The sequence below is a fragment of the Crotalus tigris genome, unplaced genomic scaffold (genome assembly GCF_016545835.1).
Source record: "Crotalus tigris isolate CLP2741 ecotype Arizona unplaced genomic scaffold, ASM1654583v1 scf7180000017940.1788314, whole genome shotgun sequence".
NCBI lineage: Eukaryota > Metazoa > Chordata > Lepidosauria > Squamata > Viperidae > Crotalus > Crotalus tigris.
In genome coordinates this window covers 829834-851581 of record NW_024096732.1, presented here as the reverse complement: position 1 = coordinate 851581, position 21748 = coordinate 829834, and the positions used below count along the sequence as shown (strand labels likewise).

General features: G+C 48.3%; 2 protein-coding genes across 6 annotated transcripts; both read right to left on the bottom strand.

Moving 5' to 3' along the window:
• Positions 1–291: 291 nt before the first annotated feature.
• Positions 292–11844, bottom strand: SET (SET nuclear proto-oncogene). Of its 5 annotated transcripts, none has more exons than XM_039345058.1 (8): positions 11172–11844; positions 9944–10001; positions 9267–9409; positions 8801–8904; positions 8394–8507; positions 7448–7618; positions 7215–7361; positions 292–557 (listed from the first exon to the last, which is right to left on the bottom strand). In XM_039345058.1, exons 1-8 carry the CDS (start codon positions 11242–11244, stop codon positions 480–482), a joined length of 888 nt encoding a protein of 295 aa, XP_039200992.1. In that variant the 5' UTR covers positions 11245–11844; the 3' UTR covers positions 292–479. The 5 variants fall into 5 exon arrangements, with proteins under 5 accessions (XP_039200992.1, XP_039200993.1, XP_039200994.1 ...); XM_039345059.1 differs by having other exon boundaries at positions 7256–7361; XM_039345060.1 differs by lacking the exon at positions 292–557 and adding an exon at positions 4751–6122 and having other exon boundaries at positions 11172–11832.
• Positions 11845–12826: 982 nt separating this feature from the next.
• Positions 12827–21049, bottom strand: UBAC1 (UBA domain containing 1). The gene is made up of 10 exons (XM_039345057.1): positions 20829–21049; positions 18390–18510; positions 18117–18190; positions 17513–17620; positions 16343–16445; positions 15621–15729; positions 14987–15221; positions 14371–14457; positions 13695–13833; positions 12827–13407 (listed from the first exon to the last, which is right to left on the bottom strand). Exons 1-10 carry the CDS (start codon positions 20964–20966, stop codon positions 13292–13294), a joined length of 1230 nt encoding a protein of 409 aa, XP_039200991.1. The 5' UTR covers positions 20967–21049; the 3' UTR covers positions 12827–13291.
• Positions 21050–21748: the final 699 nt, after the last annotated feature.

Below are 21748 nucleotides of genomic sequence, written 5' to 3'. Positions count from 1 at the left end.
ACAAATGTAGCAAGAAAAGTCATTAAATTAAGCAAAACTCACTTAACAAAATGCCTCGCTTAGCAACAGAAGCTCTGGACTCAAATGTGGCCATTAAGTCAAGGACTACCTGTAATATATATAGCCATTCGCCCCGAAAGCTAGCTTACCATGGGCATCCCCTTATAATGGCACCCCCCCCCTCATAATGTGGAGTGGGGGGTCCTTTTGGTGTTTGGGGATTTGTAACAGCCCAGGAAGCTAGAAGTAAAACATGTAACAACTGCACAAATATATCAAACACTACAACAGTGCATCAAAGCAGAGGTCCTTTTACTGGACACTGGAAGGTTGGTCTTCAACTCAAGACGGGAATCCATGTGGCTGGTCCAGATGAATCTGAACTTCGTGGATCTGTGGCAGTTGCTCCAAGAGACATGTAGCCCTCCCATCCACCCAAACAAGCCTCCCACCACCCGGTTGCAGCTACTCTGCCGCCGTCAGTAGCAGAGCGCCATGGGTTGCAGCATCAGGAAGCGGATGGGCATCATGGTCTCTATGTCGATTCCTTCCCATATCTAGTGTCAGAAGGAAAGAAAAAACAGAGTTAGAAGACAATTTCTGATCTTGCAAATCTTCAGTCCTACTTCAGAAAGGAGCAAATGTTACATTCCAGAACGCTGACTCACAGTTGACTTGGCCTTAGATTTTTCCCAAAAAATAGCTGGTGGGAGAGATTCACTCCAAAGAGGATGCATGGACTTCCCTACCTTTGCTTGGTCCTGCGTGAGGTGGCTTCCTCTTGGGAACCTTTTGCCCACCTCCCTTAAGGAGGACTCTTTTCTGCTTTCCTTGGGCCAGCTAACCTAACCCTACCACCCTTGTAAAGTTCATAACACCTTTCTCCAATTACAAGTTGAAATAGACCACTAAGCAAACAGGCACAAGGGCTGTCTATCCCTACAGAGCTGAAAATAGTTGGGATTCCCATCTTCCTTCTGGCTCCTATGCTTGAGAAGCCACAAGGGCAGCCCTGGAAAGACAAACATATGGCTGCAACTATTCTGTGGTTTGCACAATTAATGAATATAGATTAGCTATGAATGTCTGTAATGAATCATAACTTCCGTTTATGGATATAGATGTTCTGTAAATATATATCCTGCATGTTTTCATTTCTTGTTTTAGCTTGTTCCTTTAGAATTTGATGCTTTCTTTTTTTGTATTTATTAATTAGAAAAAGGGATAAAAGAGGCTGTATGTTTTTTTCTTTACACAAGACTCCAGGGGGCACTTGAAAGGGGGAAAAGAAGTCACAAAAAAATCAAAGCCTGCCTGTTTTTTACATGGGTTGCATGAAGAATTGTGTTGTTAACTTTTATTAATAAAGTTGCTAATATTTCTGCAAAAGTCTTTTTTATACCATTTGGCCTGTACACTTATAGTCGGGATGACACGACATAAGGAAAAAGAGGCAAGGAGGGAGAAGGAAAACTTAACACACTGGATAACTACGACATCTCTTAAATTATTCAACCAGTGAGATATCACACAATGAGTATTTTTAATATTGTTGGTATATGATGGCTCTACTGCATTCATTTCACTTTTAACAGCAGTTATGTTACAAAAAGTGTGTTTTTTTTCTTTATGATACGTAGAGTACTTTCTCCATGGATTACAAGCAAAAAAACATATTGCAGGGAGGGAAAGAGGGAGGGAGGGAGAGAGGAATCAGAGAAGAGATAGATGGATAGACAAATGGATAAGCAAGTGAAATATAGATGAGATAAAGAGATATAAAATGTGAAGATATAGACAAAAGAGATAAAAAAAGAGAGAGAAAGGGTGGATAAAGATATAGATGAAATAGAGATGGATGGATAGATAGATGAGAGAGATAGAAAACTTGTCCCGATGTTGCTAAACTATAACTCCCAGCAACCTCAAGCCAGAGTAAGGGATGCTGGGGGCTGTGGTCCAACAGCATCTGGAAATCTATGTTTGGCACCATCTCTAATTTTCTTCTATCATGCTCTTGATAAAGATTAGTGAATGAAAGAAGTTGACGTGAGGATCAAGATGAATCCCCCTTGAAGGCACTAAAGACCTTAGCCAAGCTCTTCATCGTTTCTCCTCCTCAGGTTTTCTAATATCACTTGGGGGATCTCCATCTTCTGAAATGCTCCGTGTAGTTGCTTCTAAAGTTGGCCTGTGTTGTGTCAGACCCGGGCACAGCTACCCAACCTTTATGATTGTGGCACTGAAAGCCAGAGTGGAAAGACACCTATCTGAGAAAGTCCTCAGTGCATCCTCAGAGCCAACCCAAGGACCCGGATCCTATGAGCAAGGAATTCACGGCTTCCAAATAGCATCCTTTGTGTAGCCGTGCAAGCCCGTTGTGTGAAGGTGTGGTATCTTAGCAAGCTTACATGGAGGACAACCCAATCAAGTATAAAATCCCAGCCATTTGAAAGAGAAATGGCAATAGACCAACATAAGGTTGACCTTGGGGAAGATAGAGATTATTAGCAAAATGGGAGGTCAGCTCAAGAAACAAGACCACATCAGAATGAAATTTAACAAGGCTACCCTTGGCATAAAAGGGAGAGAAAACACCAGGCTTTCAAGGTGCTGTAGGAGCTGGTCTCAATGCTCTCTCCTCTGCCTCTGTAGCACACAGGCAGCTTCAGCATGTAGCTGGTTCACCTCGCCTGGCTGATCTGAGGAGAAAACCCTAGGAGTTTATTTTATTTCATTTTTAAAAAAACCTTTCCACTGGGTGCCTGGAAGAAAAAGGGAGCCACAGAGTCCTTCAGTGGCTCTTCAAGATGGTCGCCATATTTAAATGCAACTGGCTGTTTCATTAAAAGCAGGGCGCACAGTAAATTGGAACAAATGCAAAGAAAAACCCTAGGAGTTTATTTTATTTTATTTAAAAAAACTTTTCTACTAGGTGCCTGGAAGAAAATGGGAGCCCCAGAGTCCATCGGTGGCTCTTCAAGATGGTCGCCATATTTAAATGCAACTGGCAGGTAGTTATTCAACGGGACTTAAAAGCAGGGTGCAAAATAAATTGGAACAAATGCAAAGAAAAACCCTAAGAGTTTATTTTATTTTATTTTAAAAAAAACCCTTTCCGCTGGGTGCCTGGACAAAAAGGGAGCCATAGAGTCCATCTTTAACAAGGTCGCCATGTTTAAATGCAACCGGCTGTTTAATTAAAAGCAGGTGCAGTTATTCAAGCGGGACTTATTCTTAATTTTAACACAAATGGCTATACACACGTAACCCCCCTCCCCAGGGACGAGCGTTTGTTTAGGGGTGTTCACAAAAACGAACGAATTCAGAAAGGCTACTGACCTGGGACAGGCAAAACGGCGACCAAAACGAGGCCTCCGCGGCCATGCGGCCTGGAGAGAAGGAGCCGGAAGTGGGGGTTTTTTTGGTCACGTGGCGGAAGCAGATTGGGTGATTTTTGCAATGTTTTGCTTTCCTGCTGCTTGCTGGACTTGAGGACTAGAGAGCTAGAATTACTTCTGTATTTTATAATACTTTCTTTTTTGTTACTCTGTGGAACTGTACTTCTGTCCTTTGTAATCCCTTTGGGAACTGCTCTGCTTCCTATTGTGCTGGTAAGTGCAGCACTTTGCAAGATGGTTTGTTTGCATCTGCCTGAAATTGGTAGCCTGCGGCTGCTGCTGCCGCCTCCTCCTCTCCCTGGCACAGACCCAGCAGAGATTCTGCTGACTCCTTACTGCAGGGGGTCTTCCCACTTGGCCCTTGTATGACAGGGGACTTCAACTCCCAGAATTCCTCAGCCAGGCATGCTGGCTGAGGATTTCTGGGAGTTGAAGTCCACAAGTCATCAAAGGGCCAAGATGGAAGACCCCTGCCTTACTGGAAGGAAATCCCCTACCCACCACCCCATTTTGGATTTTGCCTGGAGAGGTTGTACTGATCAGGGGAAGTTTTTTTTTTTTTGTTTAAAAAAAGGTTTTTAAATTTAAATTGCCCCCAGACTAAATGACCTCAAGGTCCCTTCCATCTCAGTTACTGTTGCAAGCCGGCAATTTTGTAAACTCTACCCTCGTCTCCCTCTGCATACCTGGTTGGAGACTCTTAAGATAGTGGCCAGCAAGTGTTTTTTTAAAAGGTTTTTAATTTAAATCACCTCCAGAAGTTGTGGGTGTTGAGAGAGACAATGAGAGGGAGGGAAGGATCAAGAAAAAGAACAGGGAAGGTGGGAGGAAATATCAAAGGATGGATGGGAGGGGGAGAGGAAGGGAAGGTGCCCTCCCCCAGAGACCCACGGATCCCCCCATCTGAATTTGTTTGATCTCACATCTGGATTAAAAATAAGCACATTTAAAGGAAGTTACTTAAGGGCAGAAGAGTTGCTATTTCAATACATTTTTTTTCTGAGTAAAAGATGCTGTAAAGGAATACCTGAAATAAAATTGAGTTTGGCTGCACCAATGTAACAAGTCATTTCTCATTTTATTTTAGCAGGCAATGCTTGCTATTTGAGACAGCCTTTCAAATTCATAGATGGGATTTACTTATATGGCACTTTACTAATTTCTCAAACACAGTTTAATTTGCTGGTCTCAACTATGCTAGAGCTGCATTTTAATCGACTTCATACATAATAGCGGTTTAAAAACTTGAGTCAGTGGCACAAAGGCTCTAGAGGAACATAATAATCCCCATGAGCTCTGCCCACATTTCCCGAGGGAAACAAAGCTTTTAATTCAAGCCACTCCGAAAGGCCAATCCAGTGATGATCTTTATTGATATCAACAGATGAAGTTACACAATTCTTCCTACATTGAATTAAAATTTAAAAAGCATCACTCTAGGATACCTCAAGCGTCTTCATCTCCCCAGAAATCGTGTTTGGAAAACAAGCCAGCTTATTCATGGGCTGCCAAGTTTTTCCACCACACAGAAACAGCCAGTCACAATTCACAGGAAAAAAAAAAAATAATAAAAGCAAGGAATGACGTTTAGCCTGAACCTGGACCCCACCAGCCCCAGACAGAATAACGATACTGGAGAGGGGAAGGGGGTTGCAACTGCTTGCACAACCAACGCTTTGGCTTTAGTGTCCCTTGTGATGTATTTTGCTCTAGGGGTATTATGCTGAAACACCAAACTCATTGGGACGGGTCCAAAGCAGGCTCTGTTTAGTGATGACTATTAGCCCCCTTGTGTACACATTAAGTTTTATTGTAACAAAGCAACTTGTACACTTTTTTAACGTTTAAAACTGAGCATCTTTCTTTTTTCCAGTGAAACAAAAAAAAGTTGGAAAAAAAAAACCAAAACAAGGAACAAAATTACAGTAGAGAATGTAAATTCCAAATAAGATCCTACAGGGTTTGCTGATTCTCCGTCAAGTGGAAGGGCTGAACTGTAATCATTAGGAGAATTTAATTAATTTTTTTTTCATTTCTAAAGTGTCGTCTTAAACTGCAAAGATGTTTGTTAAACATCACGATTAAACATGCCAAAAGGAGAAGAAGCCATGTTTTGTCAAAATGCCCATTTAACCCACCCCAACATCTGAAACCCACCCCTTGCTTACCCTGTCTATAACCCCCCATTTTTTTTAGCTTTTTTCATTTTTTTTAAACAAGAGAAATAGACAGATACATGTTGGTAAATGCTAACTGTCCATATTCACATAAGAGACACAGTGTAATCTCTGAACCCAATATACAGAGAGAAGGAAAAAGCTAGATTCTATGCACTACCACACAGGGGGGCCTAGCACTCCGCAGCCTCCAGCAGGAGCAGACGGTTCTCGTTCTTCCCCACAGAACACAGTGCGCTGATGCCACTGACAGTTTTTTTCTTTTTTCTTTTCATTTCAAAAACAGGGATTAAAAAAATTGAAATGGGTCGAGATTCTCTTCCACTGTATTCTGCTCAAGATATTTTTCTCCAAAATTATTTGTGAACCATGGTGAAGAGAAGAAAGAAAAGACCTCGGGAGAACAATGCGACTGAGTACAAGAGGGCGGGGGGGGGGAATGGAAGGGGGGAAGGAATAAGACAGCAATTTGCTCCCAGGGACTGGTGGAGGGAAAAGGAAGGTTGGAATCTGTCAGTGTTCAGTCGTCATCTCCTTCATCCTCCTGTGGAAAGAAAATCAACGCTTTCAAATAAATGGTTGGTTAAGCAATGGCTAAATAAACCACCTGCACGGTAAGTTTCCTTTGCTTTACACTCTTGTGGCCTGACAAACCATGGAAACAAGAAGCAATAAGGGGGTAGTTTGAACAAACTTAATGTAAGGCTCTTATTACTGAGGCATGCTTAGCGCTGTTCCATTTGGGGATTGTGAATCCTATTAATAGCTTTGGGGTCCTAGCCTGAAGTTCTTTTGTGCTGTAGCGGTACAGCACTGCCAACAAACAGATTACACTAAAAGATGAACCTCAACTTGAAATGACCACCACCCACAGAGGGAGAGGGAGAGAGAGGGAGAGAGAGGGAGAGAGAGGGGGAGAGAGAGAGAGAGAGAGAGAAATAACACCACTGTTCTATTTTGACCAGAGGCAATTTTCAAGAGGAAAAATCAGGGTTCCTTTTAGGTAAATAGGGTGAAGTGGGCTTTGGCTGGGCAAACGAAGGAAGGAAGGGAGATGGGCCTGTCGGTGCCTTTGGGCCAAGCACAAAAGGAGGTCCTGGGGAGTAGGGTTTCCTGACCTCAGCAACTTTAAAGGTGTGCGGACTTCAACTCCCAGAATTCTCCAGCCAGGCTCTGGAGCATAATATGACCTAAGTAAAATAGCAGGTTACACCACGTACAGGAGAAAAACCCATTAACTGGTGCTTATGCAACTTGCCCAGTGGCATTTCTCCCCTATATTGGTAGCAATACATCAGTTGATGGCAATAAAAGAAACGTTTCCTTCTAAATCAATTCGTGTGCCGTCAATAAGCTAATAGTGCTAAGCCAATCCTGTATATATACTTTGAATTTCATGGGAATTTATTAGCAAAAATCAAGCCTCCTGCTGGCTGACACGAAGGCGAGTTATACAAGTTGCCACTGTAACTGTAGCAGCAGCTGAATTTGAACTCCTAATCAGCCAAAGCAGTGGTCTATGGTGAAGTATTCCGCCCAGGGAATCTCCAAAGACTAGTTCTGTTCTGAGCTTAAAGTTCAGGGCAACACAAGGTCACTAACTGCCATCCCAAGAGGGAAATCTTAGAGCTCTAACCTCTCCTTCTTCTCCCTCATCATCATCTTCATCTTCCTCACCCTCATCTTCATCACCTTCCTCATCGATGTCCTCCAAGCCTTCCTCCTCTTCGTCGTCGTCGTCATCCTCCTCTCCCTCACCTTCTTCATCATCCATATCAGGTACCTTGTTGGGCACAAACAGAGTTAGCAAAGGGCCCCCTGCGCCTTAGACAGCCACGCAACCGGCGGGTCTTCCCGGTGGACGCTCACCAAGTAGTACTGCAGCGGATTTGGCCAGATGTCATCCTTGATGACCTCCCCCAGTTCATCGGCGCCCGCATCAGAGTGGTCGGTGAACCAGGTAAAGAAGCTCTCCGGTTCTTCATGCTGCCTCTTTCTGCTGGCCTTGTTCTGCGTCTGGCTTGAGCGCTTTGTCAGGTCCTTGGTCCGGAAAACAGGGAAAGATTAACCCTCCCACCTGCCTGTTTTCTACCACAACTGCTTGGGTGTCAATTTACAACTCGATTTGTTATTAAAAAGTTAGCAATTATGTAACTCCCCCCCCAACACAGCAGATCCATTTGATGTTTCTGCTACAATTTGGAAGTTGAGTTCATCTGCCTCGCTTCCTTTGACTGTCTATCGTGGCACAGAAGTCAATAACTGTGAAGGAAAACAGAGCTTCGTGCTAGGAATGGCTGTTGACAATTACAAATATTGCAGCCAGTTACAATTCAAGCGTTATGGAAGGAGCAACTGCAGGCAGACATGATCTGCAAGTTATATCTCTCATCGTGAATGTAAAGGGAAAAATCACAAATATTGAATGATCCCAAAGGAAGCCAACATAAAGCTTAACAGTCTCAGAACAAACCAATTCAATTCAATTTTTCACATTTATCATTTCCATTGGTCTGCAGCAGACTGATCATGGCTTCCAACTGAGACCCTCCTTTTCATGTTATAGGGTGGGATTCAACCTGACTTGCTGCTGAGAATTTTAAGGAACAACCCCCAATGGTTTATTCCATGTGGTACTTTGTCTGCTCCCAATTCTAACCAGAGGAAACGCTACATTAACAACCTGAATCAACATTCTAACCAGAGCGACAACTCTACACGTTTTATTAAAAGCCATCAGCTTTCGTGAACTTCTGCTACCACTCTTTTTTTTACTATTACATATGGTGATTTTATACTTAATGGCGTTAAATACCTTCCCAGATTTCCATTTGATTTCACTGGACTTGGATGAGGGGTCTCCACTTTCATTCAGATGAAACTCTTTGGAGAGCATCTTGTTTTCAAAATAGGGATTCTCATCAAAATACTGCATTTAAAGGAACAAAAATAGAAACACTGAAATTTACACATTGCGTGTAGCATGATCTCTAAATTGCCTACCATCCATACATTAAGCTTATACATGTTTCCCCTGCACAACTCAAGTATTGATTGTTCCAACCCCCCCCCCGCCCCCCAATCACCTCAAAAGGGTTGTAAACCCATCCTCTGGAGGATATTTTGAGACATGCTACATAGAAAATGTATTTCAAACAGCATTTAAAAAAAATTACACAACTGGAAAGAAGTGTAAAAATGGTGGCGTACACCTGTACTTACAAAATCTATTCTGTAACCTGATTTGATGTCCTCAAACTCTGTCACCTCAACTCTGATCAAATAATGCAATGCCTCTTCATCTTCCTCTCCCAGCAGTGCAGATACTAAAGCAGGAAGATGAAATTTGTGTTACAAATAGTTTCACAGGAAGCCACTTTCTCATTAATCAGATCTATTTCTCTCTCAAATGTACGCTTCCCTACTAAATTTCTACATTAAATGTTCTAGAATGCTAAATTTAACAGGGAATTTGGAGGAACAATACTAGGTACGTTCACTGCTTTATTTATAAAAATAATAAAGCATGGATTAAAAAAAAATCTAAAATCTAATCGAAAATAGGAACTAACTCATTGACTTTTGCATTTTAAAACTTTCATTTTGCATGTGATGTGAAAGATTACAAGTCACTTAGAAATTGTTTTGTAAGTTTCCAGGTAAAAATACATAAAATAACTTTGCTTACCTTGTGGGTGGTTGACAAATGTTGTAACCCAAAAGTTGGGGATTTTGGCGATCAATTCTGACCTTTTCTGGAAGAATGGTTGGCGGAGTTTGTTGTATTTCTGTTCTACTTTCAAAATTTCCTCACTGGCTTGTTCGTTCAGTCTGAACACAAGATTTAAACATGTGTAAAAACTTTTACGCAGTACTTAAAGCTGGAGTACTAAACAAGTTTTAACCCAACATGGAACCTTTCACATAGTGAAATGCCAAATCCACACTTTTATTATAAAATGTAACATTTATCAAAGACAGATTTTGTTTTGGCCTTAGGTAGTAAATTTCAGCTGAAAAGTTCCAGTGCACAAAAGAAATAAATTGAGCATTAAATAGTTTTAATTGTTCTGCATGAGAGCTCTTGTTTTGCAGAAATAATGTTACAATTTATGTCAAATCCTCAAAACATTGGGAGGAAAACTGAAACAGGCAAATTGTGTTACATTGTAAAAAAGGGACGTTTTTCAATAAATTCCAAGCAAAGGTTCATGTTTTAGACACTGAAATTCTGTATATTAAAAGCCACCTCCTTAGGATTACATTGTATCAAGCTAATTATGAAATCAGGAAAAAATATTTACAATACAATCTTTTTACAGGATGGCAAACTAACCACAATACAGATTTAAAAGCATAGTTTACCTGTCTATTTCGTTCTGTACTTCATCAATATGTTCAATCGCTTCCTGCTGCTCTTTGTCTGGGGGGTGGGGGAAATAAAAGTTTATTGAAGCCCCTATAAAAAAGATCAAACTGGGGACAAGGCAATGTTTTGAAAACATCACACATTGCATCAAGCCCCCAGGCCTTCCACAACGTTGTTCACAACAGCTGATATCCGGCCCCTTTAAAACAGATACAGCTCCCCCTCCCTACAGGAAGGGAAGACCCTGCATCTGGAGCAAGCGCTTAGCTTAAGGCCTTCCAAGGCCTTCTGTGTTGCCCCCGCCCACAAATCCGTTGAGGCGGGCATGCAAGAAGGGGATCCATCCCTTCCCCTTGGCCTAGCAACCTGGCCATGTGACTCTGGACCAGTCCCTTCCTCCCAAGCCCAACCCACCTCGCAGGGTTGTTGTGCCGGGAAAAAAGGAGGCGGGATGCTTACGCCAGCCCCCGGCCTCGAATAAAAAGGCGGGATGCTGAAATCTCCTCCCCGGGGGCATAAAAAAGGCCAAATCCACTCCACCGTACATCTGGCTGTGCCCTGAGCCCTAACAAGAACCGCCCCGCGCTTGCTTCCGGTCCACCCGCCCCCCCCTCGCGGGAGCAACCCCCCCCATCCCAAAGATGAAACCAGCCGCATCGAATGGCGGGAAAAGGCCCCCTCCCCCACCCTAACAAAGTTTCCCCCCGTTCCGCTGCAGCAGCAGCAGCTCCTGCAGCCAGAAGGCGCCCCCCTCCTCCTCCCCCCCGGGGGGATGTTGGGAGAAATAACCCCTTTCCTCCCGCCCCCTCCCTCCCTCCCCGCCAAGCCCCCCCGGCACGTGCGCCCCTCGCGGGGGCGCTCCCCCCCCCAGGCAGGCAGGCAGGCGGGCTGGCACGTGGCGCCCCCGGAGAGCGCGGCCCCCGGCCATGCGGCGAGCGCAGCCATCATGGCGGCCCGATCGGCGAAGGGGGGCGGGGGGAGGGAGGGAGCGGCGCCATCGGGCCGGCCGGGCCTGGCTGGGCGGCAGACAAAAGGGGCGCCGAAGATGGCTTCCTCCGCCGGCCCAGCCAGCGAGGGAGCGATCGGCGGGCCAGGCCGCACATCCGGCCTCCTCCTCCTCCTCCAGCCCGCCGCCGTTCGCGCCTCCGGGGAAGATGGCGGCCGCGCAGAGGGAAGCAGGCGGCAAGGGAGGGAAAGGAGGCGGCAGGCCCCGCCCGCGCCTACCGGAGATCTCGTCGGCCCCGTCGTGGTTGGAGTTGAGCTCCTTCTTGGTGACTTTGGCCGCCGGCGCCGACATGTTGAGGGAGGAGGGAGCGCGGAGCCTCGCCTCGCCTCAGACCGGCCTGGCCCGGCCGCCGCGTTCCTGCCGCCGCCGCGCTCTCCCCGGCTCTCGCTCGCCGGCTCTCGGCCGCGCTCCGCCCGCTGGGCCGCAAGGCCGCGCTTCGACCGAGGCGGCGGTGGGTGGCCGAGCCCGGGTCGCCTCACGCGATGACCGCCGCCGCCGCCGCCGCCTCCTCAGGCTCCTCCAGGCGAGGGGCGAGCGCTGCGCAGGCGCAGAGAAGTGCTTTCTCTCCTCGCCCTCCCGCGGCCGCCAGCAGACTGAAGGCGCGCACGGCGACTGCGCAGAGCAAGGCCCGACTCGGCCGCTTCTACCGCCCCCTGAGACGCGCAGGCGCAGAGGCGGCCCCTCCCGGACGCTGGGCGACGGCGAGGGGGGCACCGCGCACGCGCACTCGGCCTCTTCTCCGCGGCGGGCGAAGGCCCGCGGGGGAGCGCGCAGGCGCGCGCGGGGCCTGTAAGCACTCTCCCCAATCGGGTGGCAGCAGGAGAGAGGATGAAGTCGAGCCAAGCCGCATGCGCGGCTGAGAGAGAGAGAGAGAGAGAGAGAGAGATAGAGAGAGAGGGAGAGAGAGAAAGACGTCAGCGCGGCTCCCTTACTCCCGCCCTCCGCCTGTCGGCCTTCTGCGCAAGCGCACGGCCGCTTTCCCCCCCCCAGTAATGGAATAAAGAGAGGTCAAGTGGCCCTGCTCGAGAAGAAAAGCGTTGTGCGCAAGCGCGGCTTCTCCCCCCTCCCTTCTTGAAACGCGCTTTTTTTTCCCAGCGGGAGATGTTTTGAGCGATGGGGCGGAGCTGAGGACGGAGAGCCCGCCCCTCTCCGCTCTGGATTGGTAGCCGAGGGTTACAATAGGCAGCGCAGAGGCTGGGAGTGGGCGGAGCGATCTGGCTCTATCTAGTCTGATGCCCGCGGGGGCGAGAGAAAAGTAGGGCGGTGGGTGCGCATGCGTAGGCTGCTGCGCGCGGGAGCTTCCTGCCTTTTGTGCGCTGCGGGGGGGCGGCTCTTCAGGTTGCTTTGGGGCTTTGCATGCATGGCACATGTTGCACGTTGCACGCCTCCGGCCTTTCCTGCAAGTAACACACGCTGGTGCAGAAAGGCTCCCCTTTCCAAACTGGGGGGGGGGATGCAGTTGGAGAGCAAGTGGCCCCCCGTTCAGGCATGCCCTTGCAAGGGAAAGCAAAGCATGCCCATAACTACAGCCCCCCTTTTCCCCAGGTGCCTGGGGGCTGCAAGGAAATGCTGGAGAAAATGCAAATTTTTCGAGCTTCGCAATCATTAAACCAATTTTTCCCCCCTAAAGGCAGAGCAGAATCAAGACTTTAGTGGGTGCCAATTTACTTGGGACAGATCCCAAACAACCCCATTCTTTTAATTCCAGAGAGCCAGAATCAGAAGAGTCTTCCAGGTAGTCCAACCCCCTTCTCTGGAAGGAGACTCTATACCACCATTTCAGACAAAAGTTAGGATCTTTAACATTCCCTGAAGCAGGACTGGCTGAGGTGGGGAGCCCGGATGGGTCTGGTAAAGCAAAACTCTCAGGCCATCAGTTTAAAAACTCTTCTGTATTTTACAACAGAAATAACTTAAGAGAAACCAACATCCCGAGAAAGAGCTCGTGTACAAAAGAAGCCCGAGCCGTTTCCGAAGCTCTGCATGTATGGACGAGGCTGTGCTATTTTTCCCAATTGTTGGATTCCTAATTGCAAACGCCTTTTCAAGTTATAATGATGGATTATTTTCCGATTTTCTTTTTTTAATAAAAACACTTGAAAGAAAAGGAAACGGCCTCTCATTCAACTGTCTCCTACTACACCTAAAAACAGAAATGGGGCGCAGGGCGTAAGCCAAAAGTGGAACCAAACTGAAAGTCTGTAACACGTCAATCCAAAGACTCAAAGGCAAAAGAAAACACGCGTCGGGCTCGGCCGGCCATCGGCGTCCCAGGTTCGTTCTGGGATCGGAGCAAAGCGGCAGACCCAACAGGGCAGAGCGGAATGGCCGGAGCCCTCTAGGTGCGATTCAACGTCTGGAAGATGCGGGAGATCTGTAACATGACCGGCCCAGTTTCTGGGTCGTTCATCCACTGCGTGCTGTTCAAGGGGTTTTCCAGCATGTCTTCAAAAGCTGTTGGAGAAAAGAGAGAGGATGGAGGCAGTGGTGCAAATGGTTATAAATGCGAGCTGATTACCCACCATGCAGGTGCAACCAGTAGAGTTGCTGTTACTTTTATCAGTGTTTCTCAACCTTCACAATTTTTAAGATGCATGGACTTCCAACTCCCAGAATTCTCCAGCAGCACGGGGAATTCTGGGAGTTGAAGTTGCAACAGAAATCTGGATTATAATGCAAACATTCCTACCTCCCTCATCTCCTCAGTCTGCATCCAATTCCTGGGAAGCCCCGAGACTTACCAAGTAGAGTTTTAGGGTTTGTCAGCCCCAACTGTACCACGGGGTTTTCTAAGATGGCTTGGAAAAGAGGGCTGGCAGGGTCGATCCCCTTGTCTAAATCTTCGGGGGTCGGCTTCCGGTCGCCCAGCAGCCACTCGCACTGAGTGGAGGAAATAAAGACAAAGAATGACCCCTTTGCACCCCTTCAAGTGCCACATGAGAAGAAGGGTGAGCAACTCCAGGGCAACTGAGTCTGTCGTTTACACTTCTGTAAGTGCCTCGTTTGGCACAGCTACCAAACAGAACAGCTTAAACACTTCAGCGGATAGTTAAGACAGCAGAAAAAACAATTGCAACTAGCCTGCTTTCCATAGAAGAACTGTATATTGTGTGGGTCAGAATGAGGGGTGAGGAAATAGCCACAGACCCTTCATATCCTAGATATAGTTTCAACTCCTCCCCCTGGGACTCCCACTATAGGGCACACACTTCTAGGTTGGGTTTCTCTTTAATAAGTTTCCACCAGTTACTTCTCGTCCTGCCTTCAGGGGCTTTGGAGAATAGGTCAACCCTCTTTTCTCTGTGACAGTCCCTCAAATATTGGAAGAAGCTATCACGTTACCCCATGGATTTAAGCCCCCTGGATAGGCAGCATGTAAGAAGCCAACCAGCCCTGCAGAAGTTGCGAGAGACTCACAGCGGCGTTTTGCTGATTGTTGTTGACCCTGAGGGCGTCCACCACTTCTTTCTCGTCAAAGCCCATCTCCATTAAGGCCGCCACTGCCTGAAAAAGAACCATGGAAATGCTTACACGGGTTGCCCAACTGAATCCATTTCTTGCATCCCATTCCTGGACCCCCAGTGGCTAGTTTTGGGTGGAGCAAAGACATGCACGGTTCCCATAAGATAACGGGGGTGGCTGTTTTAGGGGGAGAGGAATTCAAAGCAGGCCATCAGCTGGTGGGAAAATGGGATTACAGATGAGCAGGTTATTGGTAGGAGACACCAAATGGCTGGGCATCCCCTCACCAGCCTTTGGCTCCTTACACTACTCCGGCTCCAGCAGAAATAAAAAATAATATTTTAAAAGCTGGAGGCTTTCTCCACTAGATGTGCCACGTGGGTAGGGAGTTCTGGGGAGGACCTTTAATTCCTTCTATGGGGCAAGAACAAAAATTGGAAGTAAAGAAGCTTTACAGCCACAATGATTGTAAGCTGAGGATGGCCAAGGCAGGAGAAGGGCCGGGCGCCGAGTATGGGGGGGGGGGTGCAAACGGGCCGGCAAGGGGGAAAACCCGGAGCAGGGAGAGTACCCGTGGATCCGGACGAAACTCTCGTTTCCTTCGTATCTTCTTGAATATTTCTGTCAGCTCATCTCTCGGCTCCTCCAGGGCGGCCGCTGAGCTGGCCCCGTTGACCGCCGGGGGGAGGGCGGGCCCCGCTTCTTCGGCTGTGCTTTCCACGGGGACGTGGCCGGGCATGGGGGCGTCAGCCGTGGGGTCGTCTGCATGCTCAATGAGCCACTCCATGGCTTGAGTCACGGACATGCTGCGGGGCAAAAGACATGCGTCAATACACGGAATAATCAATAATAATAGATAACCAGGATAATAATATGCAACAGAGACGAATTCCTTGTGTGTCCAATCACACTTGGGCAATAAAAAATTCAGTTCAATTCTATCTTCTGTTTCTTGGAAGAGACCTTGGCGGTCGTCTAGTCCAACCCCCCCACCCCCGCAGGAGACCTTTTTCACAACACGCTCATTCCAATTGTGGAAAGAGAAGCACGTTGGTCCGATTCCTGACCCAGGAATTGGGGGGGGGGGGTTTGTTGGCAGACACACACACCCAGGGCGACGTCACGGGGGAACTGGGCACTGCCCTGTTCCGTGTTCCTTGCGCTGATGTGAGCCCAACAGTGCCCCCCCCCCCGGTGGCACCTACTGGCTGAGGCGGAGGGCTTTAATGGCTCTGCTCTCAGGAAAGCCCATTTCGGTCAGCTGGCGCAGAGCAATCTCGTCCACTCGGTCATCCTCGTCTTCATCCAACATGGCTGGGGAAAGAAAAAGGGCCAGGTAAGGACGGGCTGGATTCTGTAGGTCAGTGTTTCCCAAACTTGACCATTTTAAGGCATGAGGACTTCAACTCCGAGAATTCCACAGCCAGCAACGCTGGCTGTGGAATTCTGGGAGTTGAAGTCCACATGCCTTAAAATGGTCAAGTTTGGGAAACACTGCTGTAGGTTGTCTTTGTCCAGCAACCGTTCAGGGAGTCCTCAGCTTACAACCATTCACTGAACAATCACTCAACACTGAACGGTTCATTTAGTGGCCATTCAGACTTAAAACAGCCCTGAAAAAAAAGGACTTATGACCGTTTTTCACTGCATCTGTGGTCACGTGAGCAAAATATGGCAAGGACTTTTCTTGCGACTTTGGGCCAATCACCCGGGGACGGTGAGTTTTGGTTCCGCCTTAGGAATGAAAGCTGGCTGAGTGGCTTTGGGACAGACTCTCTCTCTCTCTCAGCCCAGCCCACCTCACAGGGTTGTTCTAGGGAAAATAGGAGGAGGAGGAGGAAGGTGTGTTGTATATATTCGCCGACTTGAGTTATTTATGAGAATAATAAAGGCAGGATGCCAATAAATAAATATTTTCCCCCCACACCGTTTGCCTTCTTGAAGAGCTCGACAGCATCCGGGTTGAGGGCTAAGAGTTTCTGGGCCACTTCGATGAGCGAGACCAAGATTTTCCGAAGCTCCGTCTGAAACTAGAAGGAAGAAGAAATCAACACGTCTAAAGATGCTCCCCCAAAATCCCCCTTTCCTCTCCTTGGCACTCCGCCATTAGCCCTGACTTTTGGCAGAAGAATTAATTTCAGTTTAGTTGATTTTTCAATGCACAGTATCCCCCTCCCCCCTTTTTTTTGCTTTAATTTGCCAGGGCCCTTGAGAATCTCAAAAACAATTATTTGCCTTTTGAAAACCACCACTGGGCCTGGATGTTTTATTACAATTCTTCTATGGATACACATTCCTAAAACTGCCCGTTTTGCAGCTACCTTGACATTTAAGGCTCCTGCTTCTAAGAGAGGGATTTTCAGCCATGCTCAAGGCTCATCCTTCCCCCCCCCCCAAATGCCTGCTGTCTTTAAGAGCTCAATTAGAGCTGAAATGAAATTAGTGCCTTGACCAACGACAAGGACGTGGGGTGGATTTGTTCACTGGTCTGGTTCCAGATTGTGATTCACAGGGATTATCATCCTGCCCGAGCTGTCAATTCTCTTTTAAGGAAGCATCCAGACTGGCAATACGGGGAGTCCTCAACTTACATTTGAATCCAAAACTTTATGTTGTTAAGCAAGACAGTTGTTAAATGTGTCATGGTGGTTGTTAAGTCACCTCCCCTCCCATGCAACTGGCTTGATTTTAGGACCTTTTGTGTGACGGTCGAATTCCTAAGGATTTTTTGGGTGGGGCTGGAAAAAAACCCCCCATCATAAATGTTCTTACGCAGCTGGCTGTAAAGTCAAGCCATTTCTGAGTGCCTGAAAACGGTTATGGACTGTGTCGGGGTGTTGCTGTCACAACTGGGTCATAGGTAGCTTTTGGGACCCATCGTAACTTTGAACAATTGCTAAGTGGCCAGTCATAAGACAAGGACTACCTATATTCCAATACATCTTCTTCACCTGCAGCTGAACAAAAGCAAGGGCGGCTGCACAAATAACAGGATTGCCTCCTCCTACTGTAGTTCCCCCTCCCTGAGACTATTAAGGGATGGCCAGACAGCTGAGCAGCAGCCTCCTCTCACCCCCTGGAGAAGCCACACACTCACGTCTCTCATGTTGTGGTGGGCCACGCTCCGATCCACGCTGTGGGAGGGGAGGCTGGTGGTAGCTTTCAGGATCGCCTCCTTGTCGGGTGCCTTCGCCTCCTGCTTCCGCTGGACGGGAAAGGAATCAATGTTCAGACAACCCCCTTGGCCCTTTGACTGTTGACTGCTACTTACTCTGGCTGCCCCAAAGGACAACTATGCTTATTTTAAAGATGGGAGGCCCGCCTTACATCCGTTCGTTCATCTGTCTTCTGCCTTTATTGTTTTTGAAATAATTCAAGGTGGCGAACATATCTAACGTACCTTCCTCCTCTTTTTCCCATCACAACAACCCTGTGAGGTGGGTTGGACTGAGAGGGACCGGCCCAGTCACCCAGCCTGCTTTCTTGGCTAAGGCGGGACTAGAACTCCCAGTCGCCTGGTGATTGGCCCAAAGTCACCCAGCCAGCTTTCATGACAAAAGCTCACTTTTGCCCAAGTCTCACATGGTAAAGAATCCAGGCTGGTGATGTGACCCAGGGATGAGAGGAGGGAGCAGGTGCCAAAGTGCAGCTTGACGCACAAAGACTGAGAGTCTATCTGCATCCCGGCCCTCGGGACTCACCTTTTCCTCGGCAGAGACGTCTGCCATCTTTGGAGGCGCTGGGGGGGCCCTTTTCTTCACCAGGACCAAAACATCTAAGGAGACGAGAAGGAAATAAAGGGAATGAGATGTCACGGCTGGCTTCATTTTCTGCTTTGATAGGATGAAAAAAGTTGGAGGGAGGGGGAAAAAAAACAATGTCTTGCCCAGTGCCAAAAGGATCAAAGAATTAACTTTCTGCCTTTCAGAGTTGGCTTTTCTGAACGCCATGTGACCCCCCAGCCGCCCCCTCACCTCGATCCTGAATGTTTTCCTCCGAGACCGTCTTAGTGTCACTCAGCACCTTCTCCGAAGCGGCGTGGATGAGTTTGTGGTGCGTCACACATTTCGGGTCCTCGAGGCTGCCCGGCAAGCACTGGGGAGGGGGAAGGGGGGGGAGGAAGAGCAGGGAAGAGAGTGAACCTTTTAAAGCCGCCTCATCCTCCTTGTCCCTACGCTTCCTGGGCAAAACAGCCCCTTCCGGGGAAATGTAAAAAACTGGATGGAGAGACAGGATGTGGAGGACTCAAGAGGAGAAGAATGAAAGTTACAGGATATATGCAGGTAGTCCTCGACTTATGACCATAATGGAGCCCAACATTTCTGTGGCTAAGCCAGACAGTTTTTAAGTGAATCACTGTAGTTGTTAGTGACACGGTTGTTAAGTGAGTCTGGCTTCCCCACTGACTTCCCTTGTCAGAGGATCCTGTTTGCCTTTTTTTGCACTTAACGACTGAACGATTCGCTTACCTGCAGTAATTCACTTAACCATGGGGAAAACATTGTGAAATTGGGCATGACGCACTAAAGAACTAGCTTGTTTTAACAACCGACATTCTGGTGCCAACTGTGGTTGTAAGTTGAGGATTACTTGTACAGACCGAGCAGAGAAATAATGGGAATTTCTACACATCTATGAGGTTCCTATAAAGCTCAACTGCCTTCCATAACTATGACTTTCTTCTGCGATGTCAGGACTGGTTTATTTTTATATTCCCCCACGATGACCTTTTGCAGGCGACAGGAGATGTTATCCGTTGATCCCAAACATAAGGCTTGCCACTCTAGGTAAATGTCTGAGTTAATATCCCTTGCAGCATTCAGATTGGCTGTCTTAAAACTAGAGGCAGAACAGTCATGGAACCTGTGCCTGTTTCCAAAAGAAAAAAAAATTAAAATGGAAATGCAAAAAGCTTTCCCTCTTTTCTTAAAATAAAGTGGGCAGATTATCAAAATGAAACTAAAGATTCATTTGGTGTTCCCCAAAAGTTCACCTTACACTCATATCGGCCCATTTTAGGGGTGGTGTTTCCATGTTTTGAGTCACAGAAGGAAATCATCCAAATACTATAGAGCGTGAGCTTGTTTTTAAAACACTTGTATTTTTGCATATGAATATGCAAATTACGCAAAAACTAAATGCACATTTTTTTTTCTTTATGGAAAGCATCTGTTTTGGGATATTTCAGTCCTGAAATTTTCTCCCAGTCTTCATTTCCAAAAATAACTTTGAAATGCAAAGTCAGGGTTGGCTCAGGACACATCTGTGTGACTGTTAAACAAGCCAGCTTCTTTCTTTTTTTCTCATAAAGGAAGGGAAAACTGACCTGAATAGACACTCTAGATATGCCCTGGAGATTCCCACCAGGTCCCTAAAGTTTTTTCTGCTGGTACTGCCTTTTAAACTTGGTTACTGCAAACATTTTCTTGCGTATAAACAGCAACTGGGGAGACCAGTTGCTTTCAAGATTAGCTCACCCCATCCTACATTAAGGTGCCACTGAAACACTTCCTCCCCTGCCCAATTTTTTAAACAACCAGTTTAAGCTTCAAAACACTCTAATGCTCAAGTATATGGTCTTCAGTGAGGGTCCTGCAAACCAACAGAGGTGGCCTAGAAGGGGTGAGAATTGAAGTCTAGCCTGTCTTGGAGCCTGGATTGTACAAGCAAAGAATGACAGGAAAAAATGAAGGTACCTGGCTGTGCCGGCAGAGGATTATGGGCACTGCCTTCCAGCAGACTGGAAGCACTACCTTCTGCCCAGCTGGGGATGATAGGAGCTGAAGCCCCTGACCTCCAGAGGGCCAGCAGGTCTGGAGATAAACTGTGCTGACTGGGAACCACGGAGGCTGTAGTCAATCCCTCTGACTCGTTATGATGGGCTATGTAATCCACTACCCCCGTCAGGAGCTCCACAGGGAGGTGGGCCATAGCGCTGTGGACAATGCCCTCTAAAGGGCATGAGGAGGTGCAGGGGTCAAATATGATGGGCTACGTAGTGCATCACTCTGACACAAGTCCCAAGTGTGCGTAGGCAACAGTGCCGATTGAGGACGATGGGCACTGGAGTCAATCCAATCTGAATGGTTCAGAAGAACAGGGTGGTAGGGTATGAAGGACAAAGGAGCCCCATCACTACTGGCAGGGGCTGGCTGAGGATGATGGGCACCGGCGTCACCCTCTCTAAAAACGCTCGGCAGCTCAGGAGGCCACACTGGCCAAATGACATGGGCTATGTAGTCCATCCCCTCTGTCAGGAGCCCCAGGTGGGGGCCAACCTAGCCATGCCGGCTGAGGACGATGGGCACCGTAGCCAGCCCCTTCTGAAGGGCGGCCCGACGTAGTCCGGCCCCTCGGCCGTGGGGCGGCTCCGGCTGAGGACGAGGGGCGCTGTAGTCCCCCCGGGGGCTTACGTGCTTCAGGCAGCGCTCCTTGAGGCGCTCGATGGCCGTGTCCTCCGGGACCTCCTCCAACCACTCGGCGCCATCCAGCGCGCAGATGCGCAGCCGCAGCACCTTCGCCGCGAAGATCTTCTCCTCCTGCACGAACATTGCCGCCGCCGCCTCAGGGCCCGCGGCCCGGCCCGGCCCGACCGACTGCCCTCCGCGCCGGAAATGGACGGGCCGCGCGGCGCGCCGGGAGTTGCAGTCCCGCCGCGGAGGCCGCCGGCGCCCCGCCCCTTCCGCCCTGCCGGCTGGCCCCGGAGAGAGCGAGAGGCGGCCGCGCCGTTCCTAGACTGGGGCTCCTTGGCCCCTTTGCTGCCCCCGGCGCCCGCGGAGGGGATTGCAGCCTCGTAACGCCTGTGTGTCCGGCGTGTGGTCGCCGGATCCCCAAAACTGGGGTTCAGTCTTGGCTCCCCCGTAAAGCCTCTCCTCCCCCCCCCGCCCAAGTCTTTCCCGTGCATGCCGTTTCTGCTTTTCTTCTCCGAGCCAGGAAAGGCGTTCAGCGATTGCATCGCACCTCTGGCTTGCAGGCGAAGGGCTGACCTGGCAAGGCGGGAGCTGCCGTTGCTTTTCCTGGCGCCCGTCCACCTCCAAGCGGGGAAACGGGGTTAGTCCAGTAACCGAGTTAGGTCTGCTGGGGAGCTGCCCGCCCGTGCGGAGATGACTTTTGCACGACGGGCGCCCCATCGCCTCTCCCATTCTGCAATGTTGGGACCCCAACATTGAGGATCGTGAAGACCCCCGATTCTCCACGCAGAGCCTCACTTCATTCCGTCTTTCATTTTTTAATTACATCTATTTTATTGCAATTTCTTGGTTGAATCATTGAGTGTCAGGCAGCAAACACGTTTAATAGTCCCTGTGGGCCAGTCACCAGGAAAAGGGAGTTT

Coding starts and splice junctions, on each gene's coding strand:
- SET (XM_039345058.1), bottom strand. CDS start 11,244: ATGTCGGCGCCGGCGGCCAAAGTCACCAAGAAGGAGCTCAACTCCAAC. Junction 8,905..9,266: donor ATTTGTCAACCACCCACAAG/GTAAGCAAAGTT, acceptor TTCCTGCTTTAG/TATCTGCACTGCTGGGAGAG. Junction 7,362..7,447: donor ATCCGCTGCAGTACTACTTG/GTGAGCGTCCAC, acceptor GTGCCCAACAAG/GTACCTGATATGGATGATGA.
- UBAC1 (XM_039345057.1), bottom strand. CDS start 20,966: ATGTTCGTGCAGGAGGAGAAGATCTTCGCGGCGAAGGTGCTGCGGCTG. Junction 15,222..15,620: donor AAAGCCCTCCGCCTCAGCCA/GTAGGTGCCACC, acceptor TTTGCCCCGCAG/CATGTCCGTGACTCAAGCCA. Junction 13,408..13,694: donor AAACCCTAAAACTCTACTTG/GTAAGTCTCGGG, acceptor TTTCTCCAACAG/CTTTTGAAGACATGCTGGAA.